The sequence below is a fragment of the Camelus dromedarius genome, chromosome 16 (genome assembly GCF_036321535.1).
Source record: "Camelus dromedarius isolate mCamDro1 chromosome 16, mCamDro1.pat, whole genome shotgun sequence".
Lineage (NCBI taxonomy): Eukaryota > Metazoa > Chordata > Mammalia > Artiodactyla > Camelidae > Camelus > Camelus dromedarius.
Window position 1 is genome coordinate 15,641,512 of NC_087451.1, and position 25,513 is coordinate 15,667,024.

Consider the following 25,513-nt stretch of genomic DNA (forward strand, 5'->3'; position numbering starts at 1 on the left):
GCCTACAGGAAAGGCAAGGAGTCCCAGGCTCAGAGAGGAAGCAGACCCGGGGGTGGACCCGGGGATGGACGGGCTCGCCCCAGCACCTTCTCTGCCACGCAGCCTGGCATTGCAGTCAAGTTCTGGGCTTTGGGGTCAGACTTGCCTGGGGTCAGACCTGTGCAGCCTTCCTAACTGTCCCAGCCTCAGTTTTCTCGTCTATGAAATGGAGCTAATAATAGCTTTTCACGGGCTGTCAAGAGGCTTACGGGGTAATGCACATGGAGACACTTTGCATAAACACTCCACGCATTCTCGCTTGGCAGTGTTCCTCCACTATGCTTATTTGTGTAGTCTGGCTACAGCTCGCTTCATCCCCCGTCATCCAGCCCAAAGGCTCCTTTGTTGGGCCTTGTGTGTGGAGGCGGACGTGCTGCTGGAGAACTCAGAGAAGGGGGTCCCAGTGTTCCCTCCAGATAGACCTCCCACGTAAGGGCCAAAGCCCTGGCCTCAGCTAATGTCATCCTTCATCTCGTGAATCAACATCCAGCAATTTCTACAGGACAGCTCATTCGACACTCCACAGATGTAACACAGCCAGCCAGTGTCTGGGATAGAGCTTTATTCCAGATCAATGTTTCTTAAATTCTAGTCCATAAAGCAGGAGCCCTCAGACTTTTTCACAAAGGGCCAGAAAGGAAATATTTTAGGCTTAGCAGTCTCTTGCAACCACTCACCTCTGCATTGTAGCATGAAAGCAGCCAGAGACTGTACAGAAATGAATGGCTGCATTGTGTTCTTATGAAAGTTTGTTTACAAAAACAGGCGGCAGGCCAGATTTGGCCCAAGGCCCCCAGTTTGCTAACTATGGTAGATGTATGCGTGGAGGAGTGCCCTCTCCCACGGGTAACAACTAAAGGGTGACCAGAGGCTCCTAGCCATACAGGGTAGTACACACACACATACACGCACACACGCACACACAGACCACACGGAGCCAATCAGCTACGCCAGCCCAATGACTGACATGGAGTTCACACCTGATACAACATATATTTATTTATGTATTTATTTGATGGATGGCAGAATGGGTGGAGGTGGAAGTAGGTACCACTGCAGGTGAGCAGGACTATAGATGGATATTACAGATGGACGATCATTAAAAAATTCTTTCCACGTGGCTTTGGGACATGGTTCTGTATTTTTATTTGAAATGCGAAGGAGCTAATATTTTTGGAACTGTGATGGATTAACCAAAAGGAAGGAACCACTCCAGAAACAACCAATTCTGGCAGAGCTGGGAATGGGGCAAGCCTCCCCTACCTCCCCTGAGGAGTGACATCATTATCCCCAGACCACTCCGGACGAGGGAGATATTAAGCATGATACAGACAAGAGCTTCGGAATTTTCTCTCAAAGGAAGTGTTTTGTTCAAAAAATTGTTTTACTAGGCTTCGTTGGCTTTCACTCCCAGGAATGCAAAATCGAAGAAAACAGGGGCATCGTATACATGCACGTGGAGATTTCTCATCTGTGATGTCTGATAAAGTCAGTAAAAACCAGACAGTTAGGAGATTCACTTGGGGACAGTGAGGGTTGTATGGCCACCTCTTCCCATGCATCCAGCAATGCCTCCCACAGCTTGTCCTGTGAGGTCTGGGAAAGAGCCCGGAAGGTGGGTGCTGGCAGGACCAGGCTGCTGAGACAGCACTGGTGTCCCTACACGCCCCCCACCAGCAACACTGGGGTATCTTAAGGCCCACAGGGTTGAGAGTCCCCCATGGGGTCCCTCACTTCTCTCCTAAAGCAGCAGGGTCCTTGACGATCTCAGCATCCTCTGGCTTGAGGGACCCTGCGAAGTGCTTCAGATGAACTACCTCAGGCTGGACAGGGTGCCTTTCCCGAGTACTTGCATCTCTTAAGAGGGGAACCAGGGCAAAGTTCTTCCAGTGTCTCCCTGCAGCTGAAGGATGAAACGCCATTACTGCCTCGGGGGCAACAAAAGGATACTAAACAACTATTTGCAGGCCTGCCCACCCACCAGACGGAAGGAGGCTCAGGCACATTGGTGCTTCCTGAGCACTAGATCGGGGCCTTTCCTCCTCCCTCACCTGCTCAGGAAGCCTCATTCGCTCTGGTGGCTCTGAAATTCCCTTCCTCCACCCCACCCTGACTTGCCAGTGGCCACAGGAGATTCCACTACTAGCTGCTCTCAGCCTCTGTTCCCTCCCTGCCCACGTGGGAGGAGGAGCAATGCTGGGGCTGCTCCAGGAGTGGCTCCACACCAGGTCAGCTGCAGGGTAGTGAACACCAGCCAAAGGGTCAGGATTTGGGGTCCAGCCCCGACCAGAGCATAGATTAGGATCGATGCCAAGGGACCCACAGTGACACCGGGCCTCAAAGTGGGCTCTCACATGTGGCCTGAAATCCCAGGAAGCTCCTGAGGAGGACCCCATTATCAACCCCACTGCGATCCCCCCGCCCCCGCCCCAGCAACCTCAGAGAAGTAACAGCCAAGAGGGGCAGCTGTATGTGCCCTCCTTCTACTTGCCAGAGCCCTGGTCAGCCAGGCCCCCTGGTTGGCCCCCTTGGGTCTGATCTGTCTGGAAAATCAGCCTAAATTCACATCTCCTACCCTCATGCCACAATTCAGGCCCCTCTGCTGATGTCCCACACTGGCCACATCTCAAAGGCATCAGGAATGTAGGAGGCTGGGCCCATTGTGACCACTCCAGCAGAATTTTCCTGATCCTGGTGTTTTCTCCAGGCTGGCAGACTGACGCTGGCCTGCTCCCCTCAACCAAGCACCAGGAGGATGTGTCAGGGAACCTGGGCATAGGAGCAGGAGGGCTTCAGGGGCAGACAGGCCAGGTGCTCACTGAGACACCATTTTCTGGCTGTGTGGATGGTGGGGACACCCAGCCTCGGAGACATCCGGCTCCAGTTTCAGGGCTCTCAAAGAAGGCATGGGGCTCCCAGTGCCCGTGTCCTACAGTCTTGATGCCAAGACTCCCTGCATGCTCTCCACAGCTCAGCTACTGACCACTATTCTTCCCTGCTCTTTGTCTCACACATTTCCTCACCCCTTCCTAATCACATGTACTATTTGGGTGGGGAGAGTTCCTTATTCTCTGAATTATCTGACTACTCATTACTGGAGTTTCCACTGTTACACAGTCATGTACAGGAAAGCAATTCCTCAGGAACTATTCACTAGTTAATTATATGTGCGAAATCAGGAAACCTCTAACCCTCTCCTAGACCCACCCCAAGTAACATGAGTGTGTCTATATCCTTGCTCCTAGGCTAATGTCTTTATTAATAGCATGGTGAATGTGCCACATTGTAAACAGCCAACAATGTCATGCAAATACAATGCAAATACAATGCAAATCAACCGCGAAGGGAAACAGCAAATCTTGTAAAAGATGTGTAGTTTCATGAAATTGATAAGAGCGGTCATGGAAAACTGCTCAAATCACATGCTAAGCCACCCTTTGAACAGCTCTGTGTCAGAGTTGGACCAGTTAGCAACTGAAGAACAAATAATCAATAAGTATTATGACATGACACAGGGAGTGAGTCTAATGAAACTTGCAGGGAAATTATAGGACTGCAGGAGGCCCCTGGGAAAACTGATGAAGCAGTTTTCCAAAGTAAGCCTCTCAGTAAAATAGATTTCCACTTCCAGCTCTGACAGAGTATGTAGCACTAGGCTGGCCATCTGCTGTAAATAACCATAAAACTGAATAAAATACACACAGCAAATGTCTTCAGGCATCAGACAACAGACTGAGAAGCAGCAATTGCCAAGAGAAGTGAAATTCACAAGGTGAGCCCGGTGACCACTCTGATGTTTTGCTTAGGGACAAGTTCTCAGACTACAATGCAGTGAGCTGGAGTCTAGGCAGAGCGTGGCAGTGCTTCTGAGCTAAGGAAGAAGGAATCAGTTTTGGGCCGCCAAAGCAGCTAGAATCTGTGGGACAGGGCCCAGGAGAAGAGGAAGCAGGGAGCTGCAGGGGTGGAGGTCCAGAAGTCTTTGGGGTGGGGGTCTCCTTCCAAGTCCTTGGCTGAGAGTTGGGCTGTACTTGCACAGAGTGAGAGAGACTGCATGAGGCTTACCAGACAGTGGCTGCTGTGGTGTTAAGAGTGGGACAGAGACACCAGAAGCTAAGCAGGACTGAGGGATATTGGAGATCCGGCCCAGCCCATGGAGAGATCTCCTTAACACCCTTTTTCTACTCTGAGGATTGAGCTAGAATACCAGAAATGCCCTCCTTACTCTACATACCCTAGATTAAGGTCTACTCAAGACTCACTCCAAAAAGCCTAAAACCAAGCCCTGACAAGGTCCTCAGTGGAAACAGTTTGGAGGTCGTGTCCCACATGTTTGAGGGATTGGCAAATACCTTGGCATTTCTACAGATCTACCCTAATAAAGGTTAAAACTAAGCCTACACAAGTTCAAGGTGATTCATCAGTAACTGAACTGCCAACTAGAATGAAAATTCAATCAAAAGTCTCTACAACATATTATTATTACAATGCCCAGTATATAATTAAAAGTTACTAGACACATAAGAAACAGGGAAATGTGACTCACAGTTAGGGAAAAAAAAAAAGCAGTCAACAGAAACTGAACCCAAGATAGCCTAGATGTTGGATTTAGCAGATAAAGCAAGTAGAGAAGGTTAAAGTAGCTACTATAAATATGTTCAAAGAACCAAAGGAAAACATAACCTTAATGAAGCTATGGAATCAGAAACCCATGGGACAATATCCAAGGGTCTAACACTTATGTAAAAGGAGAAGATAGAATAAAGCAAAGATTTCCCAAATCTGATGAAACATATTGATGTACAGATCCAAGAATCTTAGCTAAAACCAAAGAGAACCATACATAAGCACATCTTAGTCAAACTGCTGAAAACCAAAGATGAAGAGAATAGGTTTAAAGCAACCAGAGGCGGCGGTGGGGGGGAGACGCACTACACACAGGAGAACAGCAATACAAATCATGGGTGACTTTTCATCAGAAACAATGGAAATCAGAAGACAGTGGAGAATCATAGTTTGGATGGAAAAAAAAGAACTTTGTTAACCTAGAATTCTAAATCCAGTGAGAATATCCTTCAAACATGAAGATGAAATTAACATGTCCAGGTAAACAAAAGATGATACAAAACTAATCCATAGTGATAGAAATTAGATAAATAGTTACCTGGGATGAGGAGGGTGGAACTGACTACAAAGGGGCATGAGTGTCTTTCTGGCATGATGGAAATGTTCTGTACATATTTTTTTCCTTTTCTATTTTGATTTATTATAAGGTATTGCAAATAGCTCCCTGTGCTATACAGTAGGACCTTGTTTATCTATTTTATATATAGCAGTTTGTATCTGCTAATCCCAAACTCCTAATTTATCCCTCCCACTCCTTCCCCCTTTGGTAACCATAAGTTTGTTTTCTATGTCTGTGAGTCTGTCTCTGTTTTGTAAATAAGTTCATTTGTATCATATTTTAGATTCCACATTATCAGTGATACATGATATTCATCTTTCTCTGTCTGACTTACTTAACTTAGTTTGATAATCTCTAGGTCCATCCATGTTGCTGCAAATGGCATTATTTCCTTCCTGTTTATGGCTGAGTAGTATTTTATATACATATATACATACACACACACACACACACACACACACACACACACACACACATACATACCACAACTCCTTTATCCAGTCATCTTTGTCAATGGACACTTAAGTTGCTTTCACATTTTGGCTATTATAAATAGTGCTACTTTGGAAATGTTCTGTATCTTGAGCAACTTGATGGTTGCCTGAGTATGTACATTTGTCAAAACTTATCAAACTGTACATTTGAACTGTATGCATTTTTATTATACGTAAGCTATATTTCAATTAAGCTGATTTTTTCGAGTTTCTGAAATATAAAAAATGAGCCTCTCTATGAAGCAATATCAAACATGCAGCATCATGCTATCAGGCAAGTCTGCCAGAGAAAGCGTGCTCTTTCCCCCAACTTGCCAAAAAATAAAAAAAAAACTATCCAACACTGATTCATTCTTTGTTCATTTAAGAATTGACAACATCAGCAAAAATGGCAAAGTAGGCAGATTCAAACACCCATGCCTCCACGAAATCATTAAAAAAAAAAAAAAAGGCAGAAACTTTAGAACCAATGTAGTCAGAACTCTAGGGAAACAGTCCAACATTTACAGCAGCCAAGCAAATGCTGAATCAAGAAAAAGGCAACTTAAAAATGATAGGGAGCTAAAACTATAAAACTCTTTAAAAAAAAAACAAACAGGGGACAACCTTCATGACATTGGATTTGGCAATGATTTCTTGGATATGATACCAAAAAAACAGGCAGCAAAAGGATAAATAGGGCTTCATTAAAATATAAGCTTCTGTACACCAAAGGGCAGCTCACAGAATGGGAGAAAATATTGGCAAATCACGTATCTAATAAAGGATTAATATCCAGAAGATATAAAGAACTCCTATAACTCAACAACAGGAAAAAATTTTTAATGGGCAAAGGGCTTGAACACGCATTTCTCCAAAGAATATCTATGAATGACAAATAAGCACATGAAAAGATGTTCAAAATCACTAGACATTAGGGAAATGCAAATCAAAACAATGAGATGCTATTTCACATCCATTAGGAAGGCTACAATCAAAACAAAAGCAAAAACAAAAAAAAAACAGAAAATAACACGTTTTGGTGAGGATGTGGAACCAACCCTCATGCTTTGCTGGTGGGAATGTAAAATGACTTGGCTGCTTTGGAAAATAGTTTGGCTGTTCCTCAAAAGGTTAAACATAGAATTACCACACAAGCCAGCAACTCCACTTCTACCCAAAAGACTTGAAAGCTGGAATCAAACAGAATCTTTACACTGATGTTCACAGCAATTAATCACAAATGCCAAAAGGGTGGAAACAATTCTAATGTTTCCATTCATCGATGAACAGATGAATGGATAAATAAAATATGATATATACACACAATGGAACATTATTGAGCCAGACACCAAAGGACAAATATTGTGTGATTCCACTTATAGGAAGCACCTGGAATAGGGAAATTCACAGAGACAGAAAGTAGAGTAGAGGTTACCAGAGACTGGGTGGAGAAGGAAATGGGGATAATTGTTTAATGAGTACACAGTTTCTGTTTGGAAGAGTGAAAACATTTTGGAAATATGAAAGGTGATGGCTATTATTAATACCACAAAACTGAATTGGGAGTTTGAGATTTACAGATACTGACTGGTATATATAAAATAGATAAACAAGTTTATTCTGTATAGCACAAGGAACTATTCTCGATATCTTGTAGTAGCTTGAAAAAGAATATGAAAACGAATATATGTATATTCACATATAGTGAAGCATTGTGCTGTACACCAGAAACTGACACAACATTGTAAACTGACTATACACCAATTAAAAAAAAAAACCACCAAACTGTACACTTTAAAAAATAGTTAAAATGGCAAATTTCATGTTAAATATATTTTTTAAATTTACCAATTTAAAAAAAACTAAAAATAATTAGTGCCGATTAGTGCAGGGCTATAATTTTAACTCAAAATGCGTTCAATATGACTAGGTTTGCTGCATTTTTAAGTAAATATCTTCAACTGGACCTTGAATTTAACGGCTACTGTTAAATGTTTACCATTAACGGTTAAAGGACTTTTTTCTGTAATTTTCTGTGATTTCCCACAAGGCTTCTCTGTTCAAGGTATATCCTTTGCTCTCCCCACGTGTCTCCCCTCTGCCTGCCTGATCGTGTGGAGCAAGGTGAGAGTCCCTGTTTGCGTCCATAAGCCTCACAGAGCTGAGCGCAGACGCTGGGTTTGAGGACCCGGGCAGAGGAGACAGGGCAGCCTATATGTGGCACTGACCACCAGGGGCGCTGCGGAGCGGGAGGGCGTGGGCACGCGTGGGCACGCGTGGGCAAGTGGAGCAGTGGGCTGCGCATGTGCGTGAGACCGCGCTCCGGGATCGTGTGGATGGCTGAGACGTGGGGCTATGTCAGTGCCCAGGCGGTGGGAAGAGGAAGGCCTGAAAGGAGTAGGGGACCCCCAAGGCTTCACCTGGCCGCCCTCCCCTCACACCTCACCTCTGCCTGACCGCAGGGAGAAGCTCAGGGTGCGCTTGATCCCCTCACAGTAGCCGGGGTCTTCATTGATGATGCCCACGTTGGTGTTCCAGGTGGTCCAGTTCACCTCGTCCACCCTGCAGGGGGAGGAGATGGGGGAGGAGGGAGCTGAGGGACCAAGAGCCATGGCCAGCTTCCCAGGTGGTGGGCTTGGCCCCACAGGCCAAGCCTAGAGACCAGGTTGGGGAGACACAGCTGGTAGAAAGAGGACCCGGAGGGGCCTGTCTTTTGGACCCCACCCACGAAGATGTGTTCCCTGACCACACCGTGGGGCCCAGGGACTTTAAATACTGGATTCCTGCTTCTGACCCTGACCACTAGGTGACCCCTTCTGGACACCTCATGTTCCAGTATCTATTGTCTGGGTTCCACCATCTGGGATCTGTGGTGGGTCTCCTGTGCCGGCAGCCCCCTGTGCGGACTGCCATCTTTGGGAGAGTCCTCTGTGCTCATGACTGGCTCCAAGAGACCCTGAGTCAGGCTTCTGTACCCACAGCTGGCTCTGGGTGGGTCCTGATATCCACAGCCAAGCCCCCAAGCTCCCCAAGCTCTGATTCCTGCCTGGGCATTACCTGAAGCACCACCTGTAGTCGTCCTTGCCATCAGGTGTGTACCCCACCTGCAGCAGCTTGCCTGAGCGGAAAGCCTTCCTTATACACTTAAGGAAGCTCTTCTCCGTGTCCAGGATGGTGATGGCTCTCTGCAGGAAGACACAAAAGGCAGAGGGGCAGAGGGCGCATCTAGCTTCTCCAAGGTCTCTCCCCGTCCCTGCGCCTCTGATCTGAACCTCCATATCGGCTACACCAGGCTGGTTCCCACAGCCTGGCAGGTGCACACGCCACGGACAGAGCTCAGCCATCCAGCCCAGACCTGTCCAGGCACTGCTGGTGCTGCTGAGTCTGGGCAGGGCAGCTGTGAGTGAGGTGGACTGTGCCAGCCCCAGATCCTTCCCTGAGAATCTCAAGAAGGGGCAACATAGTGTCGTGATTAAGAGCAGGCCTCGGGAGAGAGACCGCCTGGGCCGAGTCCTGGCTGGGCTACTTACTGGTTGCCTTGGACCCAGATACCTAACTTCTCTATACTTCAGCGCCTTCGTCCAAAACTGGGGATAGTGAGAGAACCCTCTTGGTAGCATTGTTGTAGGATTAAAAGAGAGCATGGAAGCAAGACACTTAGAATAGTACCTAGCATAGAGAAAGTGCTGCTTGATAAGAGTGATGTTTTTATTATTACCTGGGACAGCAGATGTGGACCAGGTGGCTCAAAAATGCAGCTGTCAGGGCCCATCCTGAGGCGGGAAGCCCCATAAAAAGATCTGCAGGACCCTCAGGTAAGGCCACTACTCTCCTGCCAGCACCATCTAGTTCCCTGGCCCCTAGGCTCTGTTTCACTTTTTGCCTCTGGAACCCCTTACTTAGCCCTAAAATTCTATTGGTTCTCTGAGTTCACTTCTGATTGGTTATTTCCTTCACTCCTGATTGGTCCATTTCCCTAACTTCTGATTGGTCCATTTAGAGTACTTCATTTGCATGGAGCTTATTCCTAATTAGTTATTTCTCTCACTCCTGATTGGTCCATTTCCCTCACTCCTGATTAGTTATTTCTCTCCCTCCTGATTGGTCCATTTCTACAAAGCTTGTTCCTAATTAGTCAACTTTTGTTATACCTTATTTGCATATGATGTTGCAAAGTGTAAACTGGCAGCCTATAAAAGCCTGTGTAAACCTACAGACAGGGTCCAGAGCTTGGAGTGTTAACTCCTCTGGGCCTGCTGGTATAATAAACCTGAGTTCTCCAACTCTCCGAGTGCTGCTTGGTCTCTTGCCCAGATCCAGGTTGCTGTCAAAGCTAAGCTGTAACCCTGAGCTATAACACTGAACTGTAACACATTTTTTCTGCAACAATCCCACATTAGCTGCTCCTCCAAGTCTGGTCTCTGGTGCCCACCCTAGTTCTGCGATGGGCACCCCACAGGGCTCAGCCCTCCATCTCCTCCCCGCCTCCTCCCCCAGGGACCGCCCAGCCTACAGCAGACACAGCATCTCTGAACACCCGCTGGTGATGCTGGACAGAGATCCCCTGTGGGAGGAGCCAGAGGGAGCCAACTGAGGGAGAGGTTGCTGCTTGAGCCCTGGACCTTCACGTTTGGAACAGCCAACCCCTTGGTGCTGCACACAGCCTGCCAAGTGACCCACCTGCAGCTTCCAGATATTCTTGCTCTCCTGGGCGATCTTGTTAACGGTCTCGCCCATGAGGGCGATGAGCATGTTCAGCAGGAGGATGTAAGTGAGAATCACATAGGCCAGTAACAGGATGATGAAGACAGCCTTGAAGTCGTAGTTCTCGGTGAATTCCAGGTCGCCCATGCCAATGGTGAACTTGAACAGCTCCAGACATGTGGAGTACAGGCTATTGTAGGAGCTGTCGGGAGGCCTGCAGGAAACCCCTCGCCACCTGTGTGACGTGGAATCAGTCACAGAGTCGTTCTTTCCGTCCTCGATCAGAGTCACCACCGCTATAGGGCATGGGGAAAAAAGAGCTGGATGGAAGTCAAGACCCCAGATCCCCTACTCCCCCAGGATGGGTCTGGCTTGGCTATGTAGTGCCTTTGTGTGAATTTTCTTTTTTAAAAAAGCACTCTCTTCTTCAAAGCTCAGAAATTTGTGATAATATGATGTTTTATTAAAAGAAAACTTTATCATCATCTGCCAGGGAAAAAATGCTAAGATAAATATACAAATCTATATGCACAAAATGAATACAGCCACATTTGTGCAGTGCACAACCTGCCTCACCTTACATGTCAGCCCTAAGTCCACACCTACTCTCAGTCACACCCTATCTGCCTGTGCCCCTTAGAGGGTAGCCCAGAGCCAGCCGATTCCAGAACTGGCTGGAATAGGGGCTGAGCAGCTCAGCGCTGAAGGGCTTCTTGCTGCATTCTGCATTCTTCTTCTTGGGAAATTTAGTCCTAAGGCTGAACACTTCTGTAGCAGTTGTAACCGTAGGATCTGCTAACCCCCTTGACCTAATCCTTTCCTGTGGCTACTGATAGGCAGGGCCTTCAAACCAAGTGTCAGAGCCCACACCAATCCTGATCAGCTCCCTTCTAGTCAAAGTTTCCCATCACTCCCAGACAGGATACCATGTGAACCATCTAACTATAGCACTCAGGTAAGGGTCAAAGCAGAACTCAGTTGCTCAATAAATGATGTGATGTGTCAAAAGGGCACAGGAGCCAGCTTGAAGGGGCTCCTAGTGACCATTTCTCAGATAATATGAGCATCAAAACAAATGACAATAGCAAGGAGTTATAACCCATTTAACAAAGGGAAAATCCACACATACACAAAAAAATAAAAACAAAAATGAATCTATGAGGCCCTACTGATAATAAATAAATCAATGTGGGAGAATGGAAATCCTTTCCATCATATGACTGTAAAGAAAGCTCTTCCGTACAATAGAACTCCAGCTAACACATGTGGAAGGAACGATAAGTTAGAAAAGCAACATCTGGCAACCATCACAGGATCAGGTAATTCAGATGAAGCACAATGGAAGCTAAAACTACTGGGTGAAGTTTGATGAGAAACAGGATACTTACATAGTCTCAAAGCATCTCCTCACAAATGGTTTATCAATTACAAAAGGAAAGGTAATAACCTGACAGCAGAAAAAATCGGGCAGATCCACCAAAAGTAACCAAACCTACCAAGTGATCAAAAGTCAACATCCCCAGAAATGGGACGAACAGACACTGTGGGACTCCTGATATCATATGCCAAGGAAGACACACATTATTTCCTTGATATTCTGACAAAAAAATTGTTACATGAATCTAATTGTGAGGAAATGTCAGACAGACTCAAATTAAGAGACTTTGTAAAAACTGGCCTTTACTCAATAAAAATGCTAAGATCACAAAAGGGAAGGAAAGATTGAGGAATGGCTCCAGATGGAAGGAGACTAAAGACGCGTGAAAATTTAATGTAAATGCATGATCTGGGATTTTCATTTCTGTAAAAGATATTATTAGGACAATTGGTGAAATCTGAATAAGGCTGAAAGACTGGCTGATAGTACTGTATTGATGTCAATTTCCTGATTTTGCTCATTATGCTGTGTTTACATAAGAGACTGTTCTCGTTTTTAGGAAACACACTCTGAAGTATTTAGTGGCAAAGGACTGATCGTGTCTGTAACTTACTGTTTTTTTAAGTGTAAAGTGGGGTGTGTGAGTGTGCGTGTGTATGTTTGTGGAGTGGGAAGAGAAAGTGATTTTTTTCTAAGTGTGGTAAAATTTGGGGAATCTCAGTTAAGAGTACAGAGAAGTTATTTATACTATTCTTGTGATTTTTCTGAAAATCTGAAATAATGTCAAAATAAACTTTTTCTTATGGAGCCAAAATGCAGCTATACTACAAGCAAGCAGCACTTTTCCTTCTAAAATTACTTTGGGAGCGGAGGGTATAGCTCAGTGGTAGAGTGTGTGGTTAGCATGCATGAGGTCCTGGGTTCAATCCCCAGTACCTCCATTAAATAAATAAATAAACCTAATTACCCCCAAAAATTAAAAATAAATAATAAAATAAATCTATTAGAAAATAAAATAAAACTACTTTGAACACTTTATGAATCACCTTTCCAGGTTCTCCAGCTATCTCAGTGTGCTCTTTGTCCATCCACTCTGTCACCTGCAGACACACACCCCAGTGGGCCTCTCCCCACCCAGCCTTGCAGAATTCCCAGGAAGCCCTGCCCTGCACCGGCCCTGACCAAGCCCGTTACCTGTGGAAAACCCGAACAAGAAAACCAGGTAGACAAACATGAAGCGACACAGGTCTCTCAGGATCATCTGCAGGAGAGAGAGGGTTTGTCAGAGCCAAGTCCAGGCCCAGGTGGGGCCAAGGGAAGGGATGGGGCTGCATTGACCTGGGGGTTAATCGTGCACCCGAGAGCATCGGAGGACATACAGGAGAGTTAGGTTTGGTGGCTTTCAACTCAGGGGTCATGAGAGAGTCACTACAGCTCCCCCCAACCATGGCCTTTGTTCTGGTGGGAGAAGGGGGCCTGGTATGTAGGGGAGGTCAATTTCAGGGAAGCCCCCAAACCTGGGTCAAAGCCAGATTGCCTGATTGCTGGGGGATTCTCTGGGAAGGTGGGTCTTAAAACAGCACCTCCCCAGACAACACAAAGAGGCACATGGAGTGTGTGGGACCGGGTCCCACATATCCAGGAGGTAAACAGGCTCCATGGAGAACCCCTCGGGCGCTGGCACCCACCTTCTCGATCATGACGGCATAGATGCCCATCTGCTGGAAGCCGCGGGTGTAGTAGAGCATGTTGGTCCAGCCCATGGCCAGAGAGAACACCATGGAGGCCACGTACTCCTTGCGGTGGCAGAAGTACAGCACCACGGTCCCCAGCATGAACAGCGACTGCACGAAGCTGAGGATGGAGGGACAGGAAGCTCTGTCCATGGGCACCTGGGAGGCCCGGCACCCCCACGGACAAGCCCCCGATGCCTGGGCCGCTCCTCGGAGGCAGAGACTCAGGCCATGCGGGAGCTGGCCATCCTGCCTCCTTTAGCCCCTGAGTCTCAGTGGGAGGAATATCACTGCCAAGAGGTAAAAATTGATTCTGGCAGTGGAGGGCAGGGCGGGACAGGAGTGTGAAAAATCTTATTCTCTTTTTACTGAGAGCACAGATATAAATACAGTGCAAAAACAGCTACACAGTATATTTGTGGTGGATTTCATGGGAGGAGCAATTAGGGGGAAAATAATATCTTAAAAGGCAATTAAAAGAAAGAAAAAGACAGAAACACTGCTTTAGCCCCCAGTCTTCCTGTCCAGGCCCTGGGAAGACCAGCCTTATGACAACAGAGAACCTAGGAGGCCTATGCCCGTGAGCAGGACAAGTCATACTCTCCTGAAAAAACCACAGATCAGATCTGCTTGTCACGCCCTCAAACTCAGGAGCAGAGCCGGGGAAGATGTCCTTCCCTTAGTCTGGTGGGGGCTGCCCAAGTCAGAGCCCTGGGCACAGTGAAGACCACTGAAGACCACACTGACCACCCCACCTCCTGTTTGTGTGCAAGAACCCAGCAAAAAACGGCTGCTGTGCTGATGTGAGCATCTTAAAAACTGACATCACTGAACTGGCTCATTAACTGGAGTTCTGCTGCAGAGAAGACCTCTTCCTTGGCATCTACAGACCCCTGGCCAAAATAAGAACTGATGCCAGCTGAAATAGGCAAAAGTCACCTCAGGTGGCAAATGGAGTCCCCACATAGGAGTTTTAGAAACTGGGAAGCAGTGGACAAATGGAAACTGATCTAGCAGACCCAAGAAAGCCGAACCCAAATCCATAGTGGGGAAACCTGAAACCAACTCATTCAATCAAGGAGGCTCAAAAGGCTTAGGCACCACTGGAGGTGGGGTGAAGAGACCTAGCATAAGAAAGAGTGGAGGTGTTTGTTGTCTCTGAAGGAGATAAAACAGAAGGTCTTTGGACCCAGTTTCATCAAACATCCATGAAAGCATAGGTATTTTGCCAAAAACAGATTATGTAATTTTATACAAGACAGATTACAGAAAGCCCTCTTCTCCACTCAGCTTTCAGAAAGCTGGCCAGACCTACTCCCCCTGGGTAGAAGATTGAAAAGATACAATGGACTGACTTTGGACATTCTCCAATAAATAGTTTATGTTGTAAACGAGTCTATGATGCAGCTCAAATTTTATAACCTCCATTCACACATTCAGAGCTTCCCACCAGCTTTTCAGTCCTCCACTCTGAATCATGAGAACACAGCAAAGATTTCCAAATTTCCTGAGGACGACCTCTAACATGTAAGAGAAAATGAAACAAGCAAGTGGGGAAACAACAATTTGGAGAAAACAAAAGGTATGCAAAAAGAAGAAAAAAAGTTTACCAAAAACTATCTTAATAGATGTAGAGAGATAAATGAAGATACTGGGATTTGCAGATACTAACTACTATATATAAAATAGATAAACAATAAGGTCCTACAGTCTAGCACAAGGAACTATATTCAACATCTTGTAATAACCTATGAAAAAATATAAACGGGAATACATGTATGTATAACTGAATCACTGTGCTGTACACCAGAAACTAGCACAACATTGTACATCGACTACACTTTGATTTAAAATTTCTAAAAAAGAAGATACTGCATCCATGAAACAAGAATAAAGTGCTGTCTGCCATGGAGGCAGAAGAATCAGTATCACTTACAAAAGCATCTCACTGTAACTGTCCACAAATAAGGTCTTCAGTGACGGCCGCCTCTGCAGGAAATACTGAATCTGCAGGTAAACAGAGTAAGATCCCAGGAAAGGTTAAATGGTGAGCACCCAGAATGCTTCCTAAATGGCACCACGATGGACCACGGGAGTGCAATCAAAGCAAAGATAACGAAGACAGTGGAGCAGTGTGGGTCCAGCTAATGGAGTAATGTTATGTGACTCGGTCAGGAAGATTTTTTTAAAATAGAGTGAAATTACAACTACACCTAGAAGTAAAATGGGAAAGAAAACCACCAACATGTTATCATTTGCTGTGCCTGAATGATGGGGTTGGGCAATTTTTTTCTTTCTAATTTGTGCTTTTTTCCCCTAATTTTCTTAAAGAAGTATGCATTACGGTAAAAAAAAAAAAAAAAAAAAAAAAAAAAGTCTTTAACCGGCTTCCACTGAGCTAACTAATCACATCCAGTGCTCTTGGCTCCCTGAAAACATCCTGACGGTGGCCCACGGTGAATGCGCCTCTCCAAGACACCCACACACTCCACTCTCTCCCACTGGCTAATCCTGTTTGCCGAGAGTGCTTTCTGCCCGCCGCAGTTGATACTTTGGCTTTGTGCTTTACTATAATATAAACTATGAGTGTGAAAATAAAGACGGTTGCTTCTGTGAAGACAGAGCCCAATGATTTGGAAAGATTCCTTAAAGGTAAATTACTTTAAAAAAAAAAGGGGGGGTGTAGTTTAAAATAAAAGATGAAGGGGAAAGAAATCATAATAATCCCAAATTTCACATTCAGATCCCTTTGTACATGCAACAGTGGTCCCACATATTTTAGAAGAATGGCCAACGAACCTGCATGTTCCAGTTTTTAGTTAAAATAAAATGGTTCCAGTACACATACAGACTGCTTTCGTTATTCTGAGCTTTAATGGACCATTTCAATTAATTAAACAACTACCGGTCATGATCCTGTTTCTTCAGAGGCTCCCACTCTACTTCTGTAATTAAATATTACATTCAGTGGAGAGGTCTGACTGCCTGTGTTCAAGCATGACTGCCCTGGATCCGTGGGGACCCACCAGCAGACCCGCATCCCCTAAGCCATCAGTGCCTGGGGCTCTCACCTTCCCCTGTGTGTCTCTAAGCTCCTCAAGCAGGGCCATTGTGTAGCCAATGAATTAAAAAGTGGGTGAGGACTGAGGGAGTCTCTTGGCTTTTTGTTTTGGTGACCACGGAAATTCGCCATGTGGGAAGGAATGCTTACCCCTCGGAAAAAAAAGTAGACTCCCCCTGATACAGAAATAATCTCTCCAGTGACTCGGAAATAGTCCCCAACGGTGTGCTTCAGCTTAAAGGGAGGCTGCGAAGTGCAGAGAAGTTAGTGATTCCATTCACTCGTTCATTCATCCAACAAACAATTAACAGGTGCAAAGCCCTAAGATTTAGACCCAGCTCCTTCTGGAGAGGCTCAGCCTCCAGCAGAAGAGAGAGACACAAATAAAGACATTGCGTTATTATGGGGACATCTGCAAGGAGGCCCCTCTGTGGGACCAGATTCCCAAAGTGGCAGCCTTCAGGTGCCGAGAAGCACATCCCACTGTACTGTGCTGTCTCCCGGATGATGTCCTAGCCTGGAGCTCTGTTTGGCTGGGAGGAGATGATGGCATCAGTGGCGGCACCCTTGCAGACCCAATGCCATGTGCTTCCTGTTATTCCCACAGCCTATGGAGAACCCCTGGTCTCCCAGCACCATCAAGGTTTCCCACGGATGGTGGAGGAAGAGACACACATGTGTGTCGCCCTTGTGTTTCAGTCACAGATTCCTAGAGTGGGTTTCCTTTCAGTCTACCTACCATCCACGGCTCATAAGCCCTATGTCACTAGCTCGTCTCATTAGCATATTTCTCTTTTCTCTTAAAAGGAAGCCATCCGATAGCCTTAATAAGTGTACAGAAATCAGGTGTCACCTAACTAGGAAGCAAGGCAACTTGGAAATAAAGGCAGCAAGTTAAGTCCCCGCATATTGAATGGAAAGGACTCAATTCAGAAACTCGAGGGAGTCCGTGGATCCTGGTAGCAGAAAAAGTCTAGTCTTAGAGTATGTGTCCAGGGAATGAATAATATAGGAGAGAGTAAACAAAAGTGGGCAGGTGAGCAGGATGGCAACGGGCTCAGGGCCCAGCAGAGAGATGCTTCTGGAGTCCTAATTCTGGCATCCTGTCTAACCCAGTACCTCCGCTCTGCCATCAGGGACCTCAGCGACCACAGGCTGAGCCTCAGAACCAGGAGGCTAAAGTTGGGGCTGAGAACAAGAGTGGGGCGTAGGACAGCCAGCAGAGGGAGGACTGAGTACTGGGCTCTGGGTCCCCAGGTGACCCTTCCACCTCTCTGGGGCCCGGCCCAGTTCCCTTACAGGAACGCCCACGCCCTCCCCCTCTCCTCTCTGAGGTCTGTGCCTCGGGCGCACCGGGCCTTCCACAGGCCTGTAGTAGGCGGCCGTGGTGAAGATGATCATATACAAGCAGTAGACGAAGAAGTTGAAGTAGAAGATGCGCTTGACGAATCTGTCCCACTTGTCCTGCAGGAGGCGGTTCAGCGGCTCCACCAAGAGCATGTCATGGCGATTCTAAGAGGAGCAAAGAGACGTGAGGCTCACTCCCTGACCAGGACCGCCCGCAGCAGCCGCCCCAGGCTTTCCTACACCCACCTTCTGAGCTTTAGCACCCCTGTCATGCAGTGAACAAGGGGTGGAACTGGACAAGTGACCCCAAGTGCCCCTGACACCCTAGAGCTCACAAGTGTTGCCCAACATCCTATGCCCGTTCTCTCTAATAACTCTCTTCCAAGAGCCTTCATCCTTGCTTATTTCCACAGTAACGGGAAGAGGCTGGCGCAGGAGGAGCCTGGCATGAGGCTGCTTGGGGAGGGGATGAGGGCAGGCAGGCAGGGGCCTCTGAATTCTCATTCTCACAGCTCCAGCCCTAAGTCAGACAGGTGATCCAGGCAGGAGTGGCAACTCCCTTCACAGGAGATTGCAGGGGACCAGGAAGGCTTTCCTGCCATGGGTGGGCCCAGTGCCTGAGATACCATCTTTACAAGAAATGGTTTGAGGCAAAAGTCTCCCATCCAGGAGATCTCAAACTTCAAGTATCTCCAGGACATGGATAAGCCAAAATCAGGTCATCTTAGCCTTTTCAGGCCACTGAGGCCAACTCTGGCCCAAGCTTGAGCTCCCCCAGCAAGGTCCCTGTTCAGAGTCTTCTTGAAAATCTTTAGGGATGGGAGGCTCCCTGCTGCCTCAAGAAGTCTGTTGGGAAGGTCTACTCTCTGGAGTAAAGTTGGTCTTCCCTGCTGTCCACCAGTGGCCCCTGCTCTGCACCCAGGAGCCCCCATACTGTGTTCTGGCCCTTGAAAGCCTCCAGAGATGTAAAGATGGCAGCTGTGGCCCCAGAGCCCTCTCCTCTCTAGGTCAAACACCCTTGTCTCCTTTTTGAGGTTATTTCCTACCTGGGCCAGCCCTCTGGGAACACTTGACTCCGGGATACTGAGTCAGAGGCCTGGATCCAGCATGGCAGCCTTGGGGGCTGATGGGACAGAACAAAGCAGGCCAGGCCTCTCCCTCCCCAGGACTCTGCCCCTTGAGACATCATGGAGGTGGCCCCTCATCACCAACAGCACAGACTGCAGCCCCCAGAGCCGGCCTCAGGGCCTGGAGCGTCTGGTACCTTAGAAAGAGGGGATAGGGATGGTAGCCTTTCAAAGCAGTGGTGGCAGGAGCCCCTTTTCATAAAGTAGTATTGGGACCCTCATTTGGAAACAAAAGAATTAAGTAAGACACCTACCTCACACCTACACAAAAATAAATTCCTGATAAATGTAAAAGCCAAACATAAAATACCTACAGAGGAGATAAATATAAACACTGGAGAATGTGCATGTAATCTCAAAGTGGAAAAGGCTTTCTAATGCAAGACACAAGTCACAAACGCTATGAAAGAAAAAGGCTAATTAATCTGATTCTCAAAATGAAATTCTTTCATACACAAATGATACGGGTGAAGTTAAACAGCAAGAGACAGACTAGGAGGAAATAAAATATTTGAAACATATGCAACAGAGAAAGGACCAATTCATTTTACAGCAAGAGCATTACACACCAAAACAGGTGAGGCAAACAGCCCAGTAGAAGAGCTAGCAAAGGACAGGAAATGGACAGGAAATCTACCAAAGAAATATGAATGGTTGAAAACCTACGAAAAAATTTTCGACCTCACGGTAATCAAGAAAACAAGAATTAACATATCAGTGAGAGAGCATTTTTGGCTCCATGGACTTAAACTAGTTTAAAAAAAAAAAAAGATTGGTAACACCCAGGTTGGCAAGAACATGGGTAGGTGTGTACCCACTGGTGGTGGGCAAGTGCATTGATGTGATTTTTCGGAGGACATAATTTCTGACTTAGCAATTCCAATTCAAGGTATCTTTCATAGAAAAAATCAAACCCCTGACTAGTGTCCTGCAGCACTGTAGAAGCACCAAAAAAACCCAAAAACCAAAAAACTGGAAATAACTCAAATGCCCTTCTATAGACATTTACTCCCCACCCAAATTGTGGAATACGTTGCAGTAATTTTTCTTAATAAAGCAGACCCATATATGCTGATGTAAAACTGTCGGCAAGACATGCCATTAAGTGAAAAAAAGGATGTTCTATACTATGTATAGTATAATCCCATTTACATAAGCAAAATGAAGCTACACATTTTATATGGTACAAAAGGAGGATTCTTTTTTGGTCTATGGAATTTTGAAATATTTAGGATTATATATATTACATTATAATATTATATATTACATATTATATGTATTATCACATATTGATTGCACGAGGAAGGAAAACACCTGGTGGGAATGAACGAGGAGATGAGGCTGCGGGTGTAAGCCCCGGGCAGCAGGCTTTTATTGATGGGAGGACAGGCAGAGCCGGAGCAGGGGCTGGGGCTGGGGTGCAGTGAGACCGGAAGCCCTCCCTGGATGGGTCCCAGCCCCGGCCCACTCACCGGGGTCTCATTGCTGTTGTAGGCAATCACCTCCAGCACTGAGTTCTTCTCGCAAGTGTCGATGCAGGACAGGTCGTACAGAGAGGAGTGCACAGGCCCGTAGGCCCACTCGGTGAACTTCCTGGACAGGTGCCTGCACTCAGGCTCCTGGATCTCCCTCTGGAGAATATAGGCCAAGACCTGCCCCAGGGGATACAAGAGCCCATTAGAGGCTCCACTGGGCCTGCAGCTCTGCTCCAGAAATAATTCTGCTTTCCAGCCCGGCTGGAGACCCCACCCAAGCCCCAGGAGAGACCCACCCCCATCCAACAGCCTTGACCGCCATCAAGATCAACCTGCCCACTGCCTCAGATCCCAACTGCAGCCACATCAGACCCATCACCTGATCACACCGGCCCCCCTTCCCCCAGTTCTCCCATCTCACATGAAGGACTGCAGTGGTTCATTTTAGAAAACCTCAAGCCAGAAGGAAATTAAGAAAATCCAAGAAATAAAACCAAGGTTATAAAAGCCAGACTTCTCATCCTAAGAGACTCAGTATGATCAGGGACAAATTCTTAGAATCCCCTGGTACAGAGAAGCCCCCTCCCCTCCAATTCCCAAATGCCAGCCCCACCATCACCCCACCCTTTCATGGCCTGACATCACCCACAGGCCTCTGTTTTGGCCTGCCCTACCCCAGACTCTCCCCTGAGGACCTCGTATCACCCCAAAGTCCTGTCTTCCATGGAAAAACACCAACAGTTCCTCCTCTGTTTCACCCTCAGCTCAACCCATCCTCAGCCCCAGGCCCCAGCACCCCACCCCCAGCCCATGTCTTGGTGATGATGCTCAGAGTTGGAAATTAGAAACGGCCATGTGTGTGATGCTGGGTTCTGCCCAGCGTCTCACAATTCCTCCCCCTTACTCTAATGACCCCTGCCCTATCCCTCCAGGCTGGCGTGGCGGCACCAGGGCTCCACACACTGGTGATGCCAGAAGCTCGGTAAGGCAGGCAGGCAGTCCCCAGAGCAGCCCCAGCTTAGGCGCGACGCCCCCTCCCTACCCCGATCTTCCCGCTCCTGGCGGCCAGAGCCAGCGGCGTCAGCTCCTTCTTGTTAGTGAGCTCCTCCAGCTTCAGCGTAGGGTGGAGTTTGGCCCCCAGGATCAGAATCTCATTGTACATGCTCGTCACAAACTTGGTGTTGTCAGGCGTGTTGTCGGCCACCTCCACCAGCGCGTGCAGCACCGTGTTGCCCACCGAGTCCCTGGCGCCGATGTCGGCCGGCTGCCAGGAGTTCTGCAGCAGGAACTTCACGATGCCCAGCTGGTTGGTGCAGGCAGCCAGGGAGAGGGGCAGCTCACCTGCAGCCAAAACAGGCACATGGTGGGCCTCCCCAGGAAGAGACTGGCTTGGCCCCTGCACCACCTGGCCTCTGATTTCCTCTGTCCCCACCCTAAACCTCCACTTAGCAAGGGACAAAAAGTCAAATGTATACCAAATGGTCTCCCTACCAAAATAGAAGCCAGGCCGCCCTTTAGTTTTCTTAAAGAAGTCCCCATTGGCTGCAGCCTGGACATTGGCCCCATTCTCCACCAGGAGGGTCACCAGTGCCATGTTCCGCCTCTCGATGGCAATGTGCAGCGCCGTCTGGCCTGTAGAGGATGCAGGCTGTTGGCTTTTGCACTTGGAGTCCTGCAGGGGTGCCCGGACAGGTGCTAGGGGAGGGCCTGGGCAGGAGATACAGGATGACCACCCCCCTACCAGAGGAGGTGATTAGGTCCCCCAAGGAGGCCCAGGGAGTCCCTGAGGCAGTAGAGACCCCCAGGAACAGGGAATACCAGACTGGGGGCTGGAGGAATCAAAATTGCCCAAGGGCAAGGAGCAGTAGCAGAGAGGGAGGCCATGACCTTCAGGGACAAGGAGCACCAAACCCACAGAAGGGGAGACGGGACCCTCAGAACCCGTCTCCAAGCCAGTAGGTCGGGGAGGCAAGGGGCCTCCCCAGGACCAGGAGTTCCCTACTCAGCTGGGACAGGGGGAGAGGAGCTCAGAGGTTTGCCCGGGCGTCACGATGCCCTCCTGGCTCCAGGTGTGCTTGTGGGCAGAGGCGTGCTGGCCCCACACTCCTCACCCTTGTAGTAGCTGTCCGTGTAGCTGGCGTTGACCAGCTCCTTCAGGCTGTCTGTCTGCCGGGCGATCTCCAGGAGCAGGGGGATGGTGTCGTTCTGCCCGTCGTGCAGGTTGAGCATGGCTTTCAGCAGACAGGTCTTCCCTGTCTCAGGGTCTGCAAGACAAAGCAAGGGTCAGAGCAGGCACCACAGCGGGGCCCCTTCCTGGAACCCAACGGTCTCCAGGCCACCTTTGAATTCGCTGTCCATGAGATGCTTCTTGCTCTTCTGCAGGAAGAGGAGCAGGCTCTCCAGCTCCTCGCAGTTATTCTGAGCAACCGCTTCAAAGATCTTCCTGCGATCATAGAGCTTGAAGTTCTTCTCAGCAGCGACAGAGTCCTGGGACAGTTGCCTGTGGGCCAGAAAACACCCTCATCTCATCCTCTGGTTTCCCCCTTGGCCCTGAAGCCTTCAGAGCTTGGTAGAGAGTATGATTAAACCCGAAGGCAAACCAAAAGGAAAAAACATGATACAAAACCCATGCCTCAGTCCAGGTGGCCAGCCAGGAAACTGATGTAACAGGGAACGTGTGCCCCCATTCTGTCCCCACCCTATCTGCAGGCATCATCTAGAAAGACTTTGCAACCACCACTTCCTCCAACACCCAGGCCACCCACTTCTCTGTCCGCTGAGGGGCTGGGGGAATCTGGAGGGGGTGCGGGCAGGGGTTTGGCTGCCCTCTGCTAAGTGAAAAAGCACCCTCACATGGTCCCAGGAGTCAGCCAGCCCATGTGCAGCCCCTGTCTTGCCGTGGGGGATGTGGGAGGGCTGGTGGGCTCTCTCACTGAAGCTGTTTTGTACTCTGTCTAAAAGCATCCTGTCCATGAGCTTTTCAGCTTGAAGTCTGCATGATTGGGACTGGTGAGCATCCTAAGCCTGGACTCAGAGTTCAGCCGGCAGCTAGGATGAGCATATATGCCCGCGTGCGTGTCCACAGTCTCAAAGGTCCTATGAGCACAGATGCTGGACGAGGTGACCTCTGGAGCCCCCCACCCCCACCAGCTCCCTGGCTCTATGACTTTCAGCACATAAACTTTGAGTATCACATGGTGTCTCTACGGCTGGAGTCTCAGCCAGCTGGGCCGGCTGGAGTCTCAGCCAGCTGGGCCAGCTGGACTCCAGGTAGAGAGGGAGGCTGGGCTCCAGATGCAGCTTACCTGGCACAGGTGGGGCCATCTCCAGGCTTCTGGATGATGACAACAGGGCTGACTGTGATGGCCGGGCAGAATGCCAATTGGGCTTCCGCCTGAGAGCAGTCCATGAGAGATGCATCCTCCGAGTCACCCTTTCCAAAGAGCCGGCTACGGCTCTTGGCCACAGGGAAGCTGTGGGGCTTGGCTGGAGATGGCCTGGAGTTAGGGTCTCCATCCAGGGGATCTGAGCAGGAGTCCTCTTGGGGCAGGTCCTCAGACTCCCCTGAATCTGAGCTCCCCCATTTCTTCATCTTTGCCAGATCTTCTGTGGCCCAAGAGGCAGCCTGTGGACAGCCACCAAGATTGGGTTTGTTCCCAGCTTGAGGACTGCACAAGCCTAGCTTTGACATACCCTTGTTGCAAAGACCCCAGTGAAACACGATGCCCCAGAAGTCCAATAGCTGTTGCCCCTAGCCTCCCAGAAAGGAAGCTTTCAGGGTGCTGTATCTCCTACCCCCAAAGCCCCGGGAGCAGCAGGCCTAGCAGCTCCATAGCCATCGGCCTGCAGGGATGGATGGGTCCCCAGCTTGGAGCCATCAGGCCCTGAGGGACTTGGATGGACCACTTGCCTTCTCTGGGCCTCGGCTGCCCCATCGGCAGAGTGGAAATGATAACCACTGCTCCGCCTCCCTCCAAGATCAGAATAAGGGAAACAGGAGGAGGGGTGTGCATTCAGGGAGGAACTCGGCACTGAGGATGGCTCAGCCCCAAAGAACCGAGCAGTCTGCATCCCTGGGAACAAGGTGGCCGGTAGAGACAGACACGCTGCGCACACAGGCCCTCCTGTGCCAAGTGTCCCCACCATCAGCCTCACGCTTGTCTGCCTTTGCTCTTTGACCTGGCTGCTGCAATCGTTGAGTTTGCGGGGGACTTTTTGTACTTTTGGTCACTTTTGTGAAATTGGTATATTTCAAGGATCCCGGCCCTGAACTTTGAGACTTTAAGTGATTCGGGGCTGGTTGGCCCTCTAGGCCCGAACACTTGGAATTACACTAGCAGCTAGTGCAGGCACCTCTGGCCATAAATTTGTGTTGATGCTGCTTTCCACCCCCTTCCAAACCCCTTTCCTACTCTTCCCCTCTATCCAGCTGGGCATCCCCACTCCCTGGTACCCAGGGCTGCCCCACATCTCAGGGACCTGGGCCTACATGGTGCCTCCACTTGGAGTGCTTTTTCCTTCTTCTCCTCTTGCCCAAACCCTACCACCTCTCAGATGCCACATCCATGCTGACGCCACTTCCTCTTCACCCCCAATTCCTGCACCAGTCGTGCTCCTTTCCCCCTCCAGGGTGGCCCAGCTGGCTTCGTCCATCCTCATGGCCCACTTCACACTGTTCACCCTGCAGTCTAGAAATTTCTATCTGTCGTGGTTTTAGCTCCCCTCTGCCTGTGAACTCCTCCTGGGCCGGGAGCATGCCTGATCCATCTCTTTATGAAAAAAGCTGTGCTGGGAAATGAACGAGATCAGGTACAGAACCTTCAAGCTCCCATTCCTACAGGACGTTAGATTCATGTTCCGGCAGTGGCTGGATTCCAGAAAACAGCCACTGAAGGAATGGGAGGCTTCTCAAGCCTGCTCTTTGGAGTGAAGGTTCAGGCAGTGAAAACTCAGAGCACGTGGCTGGGCCTCAGCAATAAATCAGCTGCAGT

General features: G+C 48.5%; 1 protein-coding gene across 1 annotated transcript; it reads right to left on the bottom strand.

The window, feature by feature from the left end:
• Nucleotides 1-1,066: 1,066 nt before the first annotated feature.
• Nucleotides 1,067-24,424, bottom strand: TRPV1 (transient receptor potential cation channel subfamily V member 1). The gene is made up of 15 exons (XM_031469498.2): nt 23,828-24,424; nt 22,862-23,022; nt 22,634-22,786; nt 22,014-22,154; nt 21,565-21,863; nt 20,520-20,699; nt 17,927-18,085; nt 16,724-16,819; nt 15,449-15,519; nt 13,468-13,633; nt 12,974-13,040; nt 10,378-10,697; nt 8,755-8,882; nt 8,144-8,259; nt 1,067-1,942 (listed from the first exon to the last, which is right to left on the bottom strand). Exons 1-15 carry the CDS (start codon nt 24,211-24,213, stop codon nt 1,770-1,772), a joined length of 2,616 nt encoding a protein of 871 aa, XP_031325358.2. The 5' UTR covers nt 24,214-24,424; the 3' UTR covers nt 1,067-1,769.
• Nucleotides 24,425-25,513: the final 1,089 nt, after the last annotated feature.

Coding starts and splice junctions, on each gene's coding strand:
- TRPV1 (XM_031469498.2), bottom strand. CDS start 24,213: ATGTCAAAGCTAGGCTTGTGCAGTCCTCAAGCTGGGAACAAACCCAAT. Junction 18,086..20,519: donor ACAACAGCAATGAGACCCCG/GTGAGTGGGCCG, acceptor TGCTCCTCTTAG/AATCGCCATGACATGCTCTT. Junction 16,820..17,926: donor ACAGGCCTGTGGAAGGCCCG/GTGCGCCCGAGG, acceptor TGCACTTCGCAG/CCTCCCTTTAAGCTGAAGCA.